The sequence below is a fragment of the Mizuhopecten yessoensis genome, unplaced genomic scaffold, assembly GCF_002113885.1.
Source record: "Mizuhopecten yessoensis strain PY_sf001 unplaced genomic scaffold, ASM211388v2 scaffold716341, whole genome shotgun sequence".
Lineage (NCBI taxonomy): Eukaryota > Metazoa > Mollusca > Bivalvia > Pectinida > Pectinidae > Mizuhopecten > Mizuhopecten yessoensis.
In genome coordinates, this window is record NW_018480068.1 from 861,727 (window position 1) to 874,841 (window position 13,115).

Sequence of the window (13,115 nt, forward strand, 5' to 3'; positions counted from 1 at the left end):
AGCGCCTAGTCCATGTACAAATAATACAACACAGCCATAGACAATGTAATACTCTACAGAACAATACTAAAGCGCCTAGTCCATGTACAAATAATACAATGTTATTCAATGTAACATAATACCGTATAAATAATACGTTAAAATACAGTAAAAGCAATGTCATACATTTCAATATAAGGTATTCATCGTTTATGGCACAAACACTAACATATATGGTTACAATAAGAAGGTTTTATTTAAAGTTCTCCTGTTTGTAATAGTAACTACTGTTTGTACTATAGTAACTACTGTTTGTACTATAGTAATTACTGTTTGTAATAGTAATCACTGTTTGTACTATAGTAATTACTGTTTGTACTAGTAATTACTGTTTGTACTATAGTAATTACTGTTTGTACTATAGTAATTACTGTTTGTACTATAGTAACTACTGTTTGTACTATAGCAACTACTGTTTGTACTAAAGTAAGTACTGTTTGTACTATAGTAATTACTGTTTGTACTATAGTAATTACTGTTTGTACTATAGTAACTACTGTTTGTACTATAGTAATTACTGTTTGTACTAGAAACTACTGTTTGTAATAGTAACTACTGTTTGTACTATAGCAACTACTGTTTGTACTATAGTGATTACTGTTTGTACTATAGTAATTACTATAGTACAAACAGTACTTACTTTAGTACAAACAGTCATTACTATAGTACAAACAGTAATTAGTATAGTACAAACAGTACTTACTTTAGTAAAAACAGTAATTACTATAGTACAAACTGTAATTACTATAGTACAAACAGTAATTACTGTAGTACAAACAGTAATTACTATAGTATAAACAGTAATTACTATTACAAACAGTAATTACTACAGTACAAACAGTAGTTACTATTACAAACAATAATTACTATAGTACAAACAGTAGTTGCTATAGTACAAACAGTAGTTACTATTACAAACAGTAATTACTGTTTGTACTAGTAATTACTGTTTGTACTATAGTAATTACTGTTTGTAATAGTAATTACTGTTTGTCCTATAGTAACTACTGTTTGTACTATAGAAACTACTGTTTGTACTATAGTAATTACTGTTTGTAATAGTAACTACTGTTTGTACTAGTAATTACTGTTTGTAATAGTAACTACTGTTTGTACTATAGTAATTACTGTTTGTACTAGTAATTACTATTACAAACAGTAATTACTATAGTACAGGGGGTAGTTACTATAGTACAAACAGTAATTAATATAGTACAAACAGTAGTTACTATAGTACAAACAGTAGTTACTAGTACAAACAGTAATTACTGTTTGTACTAGTAACTACTGTTTGTACTATAGTAACTACTGTTTGTAATAGTAACTACTGTTTGTAATAGTAACTACTGTTTGTACTATAGTAATTACTGTTTGTACTATAGTAATTACTGTTTGTAATAGTAAATACTGTTTGTACTATAGTAATTACTGTTTGTAATAGTAACTACTGTTTGTACTATAGTAACTACTGTTTGTCCTATAGTAACTACTGTTTGTACTATAGTAATTACTGTTTGTAATAGTAACTACTGTTTGTACTAGTAATAACATTTGGTCTTCTCTTCACTGCATATTCGAGACAACACAACGAGTAAATCACATTGCCCGACCAGCCTGTCGTGAAAATAGAGAATTTCTCCTGTTTTAATTTTAAATAATCACTTTATACACGGAATTTTTTCTCCACTAAGGTGCATGAACGTATGAATCTTGTGGTATGACCTGATGTGACTGACCTTCTGCTGTATGACACAATACCTTTGGTACAAGGATAACGATATTACCAAATATAACCTATACGTCTATTGGGTCCCCATCACCTGTTTCTTACGTTAAAACAATATGGTCTATCATTGATATTGTGCAATTTACGATGTTTGAAGACGTACATACTATGATTCATCAACCCAAAAATGTTTTATGTTTTGCATTGACCGATGTGAAATCTAATAACTGTTTTACAGTTAAAGACCTTTGCCTAGTTTCGAAGAACCATGCAAATGTGCTTTGTTGTTTCATGGACGCTTAAAGTGACGCTATTACGTGTTGAAGTGAGCCTAAGATAATAACGTTACAGGTCACATTTTTTTTGCTGAGAATTTACCTTATGAGATGAATAAGAATGTGTATTCGGGTTATGATTTTGCAGTTTGAGGCTATTAAGGCTAATATTGCATCAATTGAATCTGTAATATAACATGCGAAAGGTAAATAGTCCATTTTTTACGTATTTTAATTGTGACGTCATAATATTTACATGACGTCATAGATAAATCGACACTAAAATATTCACCAAACTGTTCGAATTTTCGATAATTATACCCAAAATTTGTGAGTAACAGTGTATATTTAGTATACGTACACTCACCTATGCCTATCCCAACAACCAACCTCCCCACGAACAACACTTCCTTATCCGGCGATACCCCCATTACCACAGCCCCCAGCGTGAACACCACACATGACCACATAATTGTGATCTTCCGGCCAAACATGTCTGACGTAATCCCCGCTACCAGTGAGAAAACAGAGGCAGTTACTATGGTGCCGCTGACTATCAGTTGTTGCCATGGTGTTGACAAGGAATATACGTCCCGTATGAGAAGCATGGAACCGGAAATGATACCGGTGTCATAACCAAACAGGAAGCCACCGATAGTGGCAACACACGTCAAACATATCACAAAGAACTGACGGGGTTCTTTGTCTCCGACGATTAAACGTTTATCCTCCGTTTCCGCCATTCACAACTTGTCGTCTAGCGCTTAAAGTTCGCATTTTACCGCAAGGTTCATCACGATGATCACACTGCACAACTTTGATCATAGTTCATTATCATGTTGATATCTATCTCCTTGCGAGTAGTGTGACACACATACCTTAGACTATTTAAATAATATCTGTCGTGTTATTAGTACACTTATCTCAAACTGTTTAATATCGGTCACGCCTCGTGACCCACTGTGTCCTCAGGTATATATCAACTATATACCAACAGCATACGGAGTACAAAATGTCGCTATATCCTTGTAAACTAAGACTTCTGGACACACATTATTAAATCAATTTCCGCACACTCCGAGACTCAAACATATTTCCACGTTCTGTCGAGTAATTGACAGTGAGACTTCGTTTTAAAAGCGATGAAGCTTGTCGAACAACACACGGAGTTAAAAGCGGAGAAGGTGTCGAATACACAGGTAAGTACGATCCTCGTTCGTATACACATACATATTCAGCTCAGGACTATGTTTATAAACATCTGTTACAGAGAATATACAATCTCTTTAATATAACCGATAACCTACACAACGGCTGTGCTATATAACTAGATGTTTTCATACACAGTATAGGAATTAAGAATACATGTACAATAGCAAAAAAAAAAAAAAAAAAAAATCAAAAAAAAATTCCTGTACCTATGCATTTGAAAATTCCTTTTTGGCACGAGCAGCGCTTTGCTAAATCATTCCTGTAAAGGAAGCCATACATTGCGGGATGTTTATAAATAGCTTTATTTTATTAATAGCTTTATTTAAAAAAAGACCTGCAAAAATGCCAACGAAGGAAGAGGAAGATTCAAACCCATGATTTCCGTTCATTTAATTGTTGCTCTTACCAAATGAACTACATGGTCAAGGGTAACATCCGGGTCCTGTCTCACTACAGTTATTTCCTAAAAATGAAGCTAGAACATTGACTGGTCAGCAAGGACTTCATCATATGCATGAACGTAAAAAAAAAAAAAAAACCGTGTTGTACATCTACATATCATAGCGTGTTGCCTTGTAAAATTAAAAAAATAAATCTGTCCTGGATTTCAAGATATGGACTGGACTACACGGCCATTTTGTTAGTAACAATAACCTTGACCTTAGAAGACTTTTAAATCCCTATTGCACATCTACACACATATATTACAGTTTATCACCATGTCAAATTACGGGAAGACTAGTCTTTCGGATTCTGAGATAATCTCCGGAAACGAAAGTGTGGACTGACGGACGGACGGACTGACGGACATTACTATATGACATCCAAAACAGAGTGCCCTAATAAGAGGGAGGTTTCATTCAGCATGAAAACTACATTGGGATTATTTAAAGATTTGTCTGCAATTGGACTAATGTCCTTCTTGATATCAGTTTTCCGTATTATTTTCGGAACAATAGAATTTATTTTATACATTTGTCCCTAGATACCGAATTAACATATTGTCGGCCAATGTTTGATAAAGACTGAACACCTAACTGTAAACAGTGCAATCAGTTAAATTGCATCACCTTGTTATAAGATTCTTACCAAACTCAGTACAAAACAAAATTGATCGCAAAAATGGCCGGTTTCACGGCCCACCCGTCCTAGTTAAAATATAAAATGCTTGGGAATCTACTTAGAACATGTTCGAACGATATGTCCAGACTTCCAGATGTGAGATAAAGATATGCATAGGTGACACTAAAACTCTTATTAAAACCTAGAAGAGCAGAAAGACCTACATTGTACAAATCCGCAATCATCATCAGAATTAATAATGAACAACCAACAACACTCCGTATATGAAGATTGGTATTATCATTAAAACTCCATTAAAATATATACCTTAAACACGTGACACTAGATTCCTATTGCCCAGTTAAAAAGCCATGGGAGTAAATTTCGACGAGAGACTAAAACAGTGACTATCATTGTATTCAATCATGTAACGTAAGGGAATTAGTGGTCACCGTTGTATCTACTGAACTGCTTGTCTCCATGGGATATACTAATAGAATCTATCGCTACTGGTTGTGTAAGATAGAGAAATTTCAACCCGAGGCTTGCCGAGTTCTGGACAAAAAATCTTAGTCCGAGGGTTGAGATTTCTCTATCTTACACAACCAGTAGCGATTGATTATTTTTCTCCCATATCTAACAGTATTTTAATGTGAAATAAAGGGAAACATGGACCCAAAACACATACGGGCAATTTGTTGATGGATTGTTGACGTGACGTCATTGTATTGTTGAAGTGACGTCATGCCATTGTTATGAATAGGGGAATCCCCCCGTCTCAACCCTAGGGCGGAGACAGATAAATCTAGCACCGGCAAAACGGGAGATACATCTGTCAGGTGTGGGAGAAAGGGTGGTCCATGTCCAGAAACCATATGAACTATTCGGATTTACGAGCAATTTGTTCATTCATTGAAATTAGGTAGAAGGCCAACAATGAAAAGAGACAATTTAAAATCAAGTTTAAAAATCTGACTTAAACAGGTCTAAGCAGGCATAGTTGCATTTCCAGGACCACAATGTCTATTTGACATAACTCATTATTTGTGGTATTATCAGTTCCATTGGTAAGCTGTAAAGCTTTTGGTAAGCTATAAAGCTTAAAGTATACAACGAGTTTGAATCTGAACTGCTGCTGGTCTGCAGACTATCTATATGTACTGTGTCAACTCGGATATGTATGTTTTTATGCCAGATAAGAATTGTGTTGTTAGCATACAGATTAACAAAGGAGCTGATCGGTATCTCCTAACAGACCTGTATAAACCTGTCACATCTATAACACTAGTCCTCGCCTACAACGCCCAATATATATTACCTACATACTGCTGTAGTTTAAAACAGTATTGGTGACACGCCTTTTAGACATCACCAACTGTTTAACAATGTTCTGTGGTACTTTTGCAAAACCAATTTATATTTCCAAAATACTGACTTTTGGTCATCATGTCTTTCTTTCAACTTAGCAAACGACTTTTTAAGAGTGATCAATCATTAAACAATATCGATGACGTTTCCAATTGCAACACACAATTTATTTACATTTGATAAAGGATCTATATTATAACTGTATTAACGCTAAAAGCGTTATTTTTCTCTTGATTATTTCATTATTGTATTGTTTATTGTGTGGGTTTAGAAAATGTTTATCTTGAATGATCATATGCCACATTTTATCAACCTATTTGCGACTAATAGAAAAGATAAGTCGAGCATGTGTAACTACGATTATTGAGGTAAGAAAGCATGTGGAGAACGACTGAGTTTGTCGGACGACTTTTAGAGATATACCAGGATAGTGCTAGTAATGGTGGTATATCGTCAAATTTTGGAGACTTAACATATTAAGATTTAAGTAATAATGTACGTATTTGACAACAAATAATCATGGTAAATTGAAAATGTTTGACAAAAACATTTATCGTCCATCGAACGTGTTTGACAAAAACATGTTTGGTCCATCGAACGTGTTTAACAAAAACATGTACGGTCCATCGAACGTGTCATCGACAAAAAACATGTACGGTCCATCGAACGTGTCATTGACAAAAACATGTACGGTCTATCGAACGGGTAATTGACAAAAACATGTACGGTCCATCGAACGTGTAATTAAAAAAAACATGTACGGTCCATCGAACGTGTTTAACAAAGACATGTACGGTCCATCGAACGTGTCATCGACAGAAACATGTACGGTCCATCGATAGTGTCATCGACAAAAAACATGTACGGTCCATCGAACGTGTCATCGACAAAAAACATGTACGGTCCATAGAACGTGTCATTGACAAAAACATGTACGGTCCGTCGAACGTGTCATTGACAAAATCATGTACGGTCCATCGATAGTGTCATCGACAAAAACATGTACGGTCCATCGAACGTGTCATTGACAAAATCATGTACGGTCCATCGATAGTGTCATCGACAAAAAACATGTACGGTCCATCGAACGTGTTTGACAAAAACATGTACGGTCCATCGAACGTGTCATTGACAAAAACATGTACGGTCCATCGAACGTGTCATTGACAAAAACATGTACGGTCCATCGAACGTGTCATTGACAAAAACATGTACGGTCCATCGAACGTGTCATTGACAAAAACATGTACGGTCCATCGAACGTGTCATTGACAAAAACATGTACGGTCCATCGAACGTGTCATTGACAAAAACATGTACGGTCCATCGAACGTGTCATTGACAAAAACATGTACGGTCCATCGAACGTGTCATTGACAAAAACATGTACGGTCCATCGAACGTGTCATTGACAAAAACATGTACGGTCCATCGAACGTGTCATTGACAAAAACATGTACGGTCCATCGAACGTGTCATTGACAAAAACATGTACGGTCCATCGAACGTGTCATTGACAAAAACATGTACGGTCCATCGAACGTGTCATTGACAAAAACATGTACGGTCCATCGAACGTGTCATTGACAAAAACATGTACGGTCCATCGAACGTGTCATTGACAAAAACATGTACGGTCCATCGAACGTGTCATTGACAAAAACATGTACGGTCCATCGAACGTGTCATTGACAAAAACATGTACGGTCCATCGAACGTGTCATTGACAAAAACATGTACGGTCCATCGAACGTGTCATTGACAAAAACATGTACGGTCCATCGAACGTGTCATTGACAAAAACATGTACGGTCCATCGAACGTGTCATTGACAAAAACATGTACGGTCCATCGAACGTGTCATTGACAAAAACATGTACGGTCCATCGAACGTGTCATTGACAAAAACATGTACGGTCCATCGAACGTGTCATTGACAAAAACATGTACGGTCCATCGAACGTGTCATTGACAAAAACATGTACGGTCCATCGAACGTGTCATTGACAAAAACATGTACGGTCCATCGAACGTGTCATTGACAAAAACATGTACGGTCCATCGAACGTGTCATTGACAAAAACATGTACGGTCCATCGAACGTGTCATTGACAAAAACATGTACGGTCCATCGAACGTGTCATTGACAAAAACATGTACGGTCCATCGAACGTGTCATTGACAAAAACATGTACGGTCCATCGAACGTGTCATTGACAAAAACATGTACGGTCCATCGAACGTGTCATTGACAAAAACATGTACGGTCCATCGAACGTGTCATTGACAAAAACATGTACGGTCCATCGAACGTGTCATTGACAAAAACATGTACGGTCCATCGAACGTGTCATTGACAAAAACATGTACGGTCCATCGAACGTGTCATTGACAAAAACATGTACGGTCCATCGAACGTGTCATTGACAAAAACATGTACGGTCCATCGAACGTGTCATTGACAAAAACATGTACGGTCCATCGAACGTGTCATTGACAAAAACATGTACGGTCCATCGAACGTGTCATTGACAAAAACATGTACGGTCCATCGAACGTGTCATTGACAAAAACATGTACGGTCCATCGAACGTGTCATTGACAAAAACATGTACGGTCCATCGAACGTGTCATTGACAAAAACATGTACGGTCCATCGAACGTGTCATTGACAAAAACATGTACGGTCCATCGAACGTGTCATTGACAAAAACATGTACGGTCCATCGAACGTGTCATTGACAAAAACATGTACGGTCCATCGAACGTGTCATTGACAAAAACATGTACGGTCCATCGAACGTGTCATTGACAAAAACATGTACGGTCCATCGAACGTGTCATTGACAAAAACATGTACGGTCCATCGAACGTGTCATTGACAAAAACATGTACGGTCCATCGAACGTGTCATTGACAAAAACATGTACGGTCCATCGAACGTGTCATTGACAAAAACATGTACGGTCCATCGAACGTGTCATTGACAAAAACATGTACGGTCCATCGAACGTGTCATCGACAAAAACATGTACGGTCCATCGAACGTGTCATTGACAAAAACATGTACGGTCCATCGAACGTGTCATCGACAAAAACATGTACGGTCCATCGATAGTGTCATCGACAAAAACCATGTACGGTCCATCGAACGTGTCATCGACAAAAACATGTACAGTCCATCGAACGTGTCATTGACAAAAATATGTTTGGTCATTCGAACGTGTTTGACAAAAATATGTTTGGTCCATCGAACGTGTTTGACAAAAATATGTACGGTTCATCGAACGTGTTTGACAACAAATAATCATGGTACATTGAACGTGTTTGACAACAAATAGATACGGTCCATATAACGTGTTTCACAACAAAAAGATACGCTCAAGTGAACGTGGTTGACAACAAATAATCATGGTACATCGAACATGTTTGTTAACAAATAGATACAGGCAATTGAACGTGTTTCACAACAAATAATTACGGTCAATTGAACGTGTTTCACAACATGTATATACGGTTCACTGAACTTGTTGGACAACATGTATTTACGGTTCACTGAACTTGTTGGGCAACATGTATATACGGTTCACTGAACTTGTTGGACAACATATACATACGGTTCGTTGAACGTGTTTGAGAACAAATAAATATGGTTCATTGAACGTGTTTGACAACAAATAGATACGGTCCATTGAACGTGTTTGACAACAAATATATACGGTCCATTGAACGTGTTTGACAACAAATAGATACGGTCCATTGATTTGTTTTGAAGGCCCTGAGAGATTGTACACATTTGATTACAAGATAATGACCATAAGCAATATTATTTAGAAAGTGTTTAGGTGATAAGAAAGGCTGTTTATGGAGAATAGCTGATGGCTTATACATAAATATGTATTGATATAAATAGACTTTTTGAGAAAGTCGGCGACATGTGATTATTTTTGGTGTTAATTCTGCCAACTATTAGACATTTTATAATAAGAACGACCGATAATGATGAAATTTTGTCAACTTTAACATAGGTGTCATTTTACTAACATAGACGACGAATTAAATTAAAGAATGTAAACTGACCAATGGAGATTGTTAATAAGATAAAAGGAATGTTTAACGAATAATAGAGATGTGTAATGATAACAGATATGGCATGTGATCATACTATGGGATGGCTTATAGATAAGGTATATTAAAAATGCGATGACCGAGAGAGATTATACAGTAATAATGTTAGATTACTAATATATATGTTCATATTACAACGGTATGCTTGATGACAAATACACATTGCGTTTTAGGAATGACAAAATATGGTGGTAGATTGAGAATCTTAAAGTCGTATTAAGAATATTGGATGCTTAATAAGGGGCGAAATAGTATAGGAAGAGTTTATCACTATTAGATACGATTTAGAATTGCTATATCAATCATGTGGATAACTAATAGATTTATTGAACTAAGAATGTTAAACGACTAACAGAGATGCTCTTTAATTCATAATTTGGAATATTGATAACTTATGTATAAAGAGTCAAATTGGTAAGGAAATAAGTATTAAATAAATTAAAGAGTTGACATTTTTGGAATATGGGTTTATTAAGCTTTAGAGCCGAGATGGTGAAATAACAATGTCGGATAAATTATAGAAATGGTATATTAATATATTTGAATATTGGTTTATCAAATATTAAGAATTGAAATTGTATAATAACATTGTCAAATGAATAATAGAAATGTACATGATGACTGAAAGGGATTGTATAATGTGACAAGGGGCTACAAAGGCAGCAAATAGTTTTATGAGGAATTCAACTGATTCCAAAATTAATGCTCAGGATTGATGTCATACACCGGTGAGTTTCTCTTGTTTCCAAAGCAGATGTTGTTTTGTCTCTTCTTAAAACTTATTTATACGAAAAGTTATCTTGAGTCTAATTTACACGTATTTCAATCATGAAATCTCACATACACTCACCATTATGATAATGATATAGATAGGGATACGCTATATCTATACCACTATCTAGTGGTATGTACAAGACAGATAAACGATCTTATTGCAAGCATTCCTAAAGTGTCCTGATACAACCTGTCATATGGGAGATTACACTAATAGTAACCTCTGTAAAGAAACCATCTTTGAGTCGAACTCTGTTTTAAGCAACTACCATGGCAAAAGGCAATGTTGTATAAATAAAACCACGAAAGCGTGACTTACCTATGCCCATTCCGACGATGAGGCGGCCGACCAGTAGGACAATTTTGTCCTGGGACACTGCCATGACAATAGCTCCGATAGTGAAGACGAAGCTAGCCAACATAACGACAACCTTACGTCCGAATGCATCCGTCAGAATCCCTGCCACCAGGGCAAAGAAGGCGGCGGCCCCTATGGTGGCACTGACAATGGCCTCCTTCCATACCGTTGACAGGGAAAACACGTCTCCAATCAAGAGCAAAGCTCCGGATACAATACCAGTGTCATATCCAAAGAGAAAACCACCAATTGTCGCAAAGCACGTGAGAAACACGACATAAAATTTGCTTCCACCTTCTGAATCGTCCTTGCCCATGATGTATGGCTTTACTGCACTGAGTAAGTGTTTAAATCATGTAGGTGCTTGTTACAGATTAGGTAGTATCTTTGTATAAGGCGAGAAATCCGAACAAGGTCCAAATCGTCAGATAAAATATGAAATATGTAATCACGTAATATCACTGCGACGAAATGAACTGCTGGACTCACGCGCACGAAAACTTATGGATACAACATCTATAAGTTCCCGTCTTCGGAGATGCCGTCGGCCAATGCTGGAGACGGGGTTCAGTGTCAGTGTAGTAAGGTGTATTTATATATGTCTTTAAACGCCTCTCTTCTTATCAGGGGAATTTCTCTGGTTGGGGGAGCACTTGGATCTGTTGACGGACAACTCCGGTATTCGGATGGTCTAGTGAAAGGTTACCTAGCATGGACCCCAAGATTTTCAATTGTCATACACAGACTATCAGGTCTGAATATAGCTATTTCCTGAATCGGTTAGAATAAACTTAACATGATTGACAAAGAAAAAGTTTATTGGTTAGTATTTTATTGGTTAGTATTTTTTTCGAAATGGATTATGAACTGATATAAAATTATTTTCTCGACGAGCGCGGTTTCAGATAAGATACAATAGAGAAACTAGACGTCTGTACCCGAAGTGTAAATAAATCACTTGCTCGTCGTACATACAGGCTAGTCAAGATGAATGTTATCGTACTTTTGTTTGTACAAAGATAATAAAAGCCTTCAAGGCTTGATTTATCAAAATAGTGGTGTTAGTAATTATAAAACTAACTTTCACTGATATTTTAGCCGAAATTTAAGCAAACAAGAGTATAAATTCGTGGCATACTCAATGCACTATAACCAGCATATTTGTAAGCGAAAGTATTACTTCTACTAAAATCAAATTCTAAACGAATGAAAATGAAATGGATCACAATTTGAATAGAACGACAACTTGATGTGTTTTTCTAAAGGATTCATTAACGCCACAAGTCCATGTCCTTACATCGAAGAGCTATAGACATTCAGAAATGTAGGCAAAATGTCTAAACTGGAAAACAAGCAGCTTAGATTACAACTGGGAAATAATACACTGAATACATTGTATAATACCAACATATATATTGAAGGATTGTGCAACACACGCTTTGCTTAATTATATAAAACACATTCTAAAGTAATGTTCGGACTAGAAGGTTGAGAACTAACGAGGTTCCAATGGACGACGTATACTGAAGTCCTCATTGATTGGCTGAACTGCTGACCAATGCGAATGTGTCAAACCCAGGGTATCGTTTGGAGCTGATACAAAGATGCACGTCAATACGAATAGCGATATATCTAGGGACAGTTGACCCCGCACTGTCGGAATCTTTGCCAGGTAGACTTCAGGACTAAGAATAATGCATGGGCCGGGATAGATTTTGTCACGAGCGTTTTCACGGGAACTTCGTCGGAACAAATTTAACACCATATCTTTTTATGTTCATCTAAAATTCAAAAATGTTTCTGTTACTTGAGAATACAAAAATTATAAGCCGGTGGTGTGACGTCAATAGATATGCTTATATAACATGTGTTTTGCTATGATGAAAATATTTGACTTCTACTAAATTCGTCAGCAACATTAAAGCTCGTCACTGTGGTATCTTCAAAACCCGAGAGTAAATACTATCGTTATACTTTTGTGCAGGGTACTTCTCTGCAGGCTAGATGCGTAAGGTCGAGAGCGGTACCATTACATTCAGAATATGACACTGAGCAAGAATGAGACTACTTAATAACACAGATCTCGCTTTTCCGATCGTCTCTAAATTTCTTCAAAACTTGCAATGGGTAAATATTAACAAAATGACCCTATTTTTTTTACCTAGATAGACCA

The 13,115-nt window shown here is 36.4% G+C and overlaps 1 protein-coding gene across 3 annotated transcripts in view; it reads right to left on the minus strand.

The window, feature by feature from the left end:
- Window positions 1-11,563, minus strand: part of LOC110443345 (proton myo-inositol cotransporter-like) — a 21,507-nt gene extending 9,944 nt beyond the window's left edge. The window contains exon 1 of one of the 3 annotated variants that reach the window (XM_021487522.1): window positions 2,408-3,253. In XM_021487522.1, coding sequence (XP_021343197.1) covers window positions 2,408-2,783 — 376 coding nt within the window. In that variant the 5' untranslated portion in view covers window positions 2,784-3,253. Of the gene's footprint in view, window positions 1-2,401; window positions 3,254-10,903 lie in introns of those variants that run through there. The other 2 variants (XM_021487521.1, XM_021487523.1) reach the window with 2 other exon arrangements.
- Window positions 11,564-13,115: the final 1,552 nt, after the last annotated feature.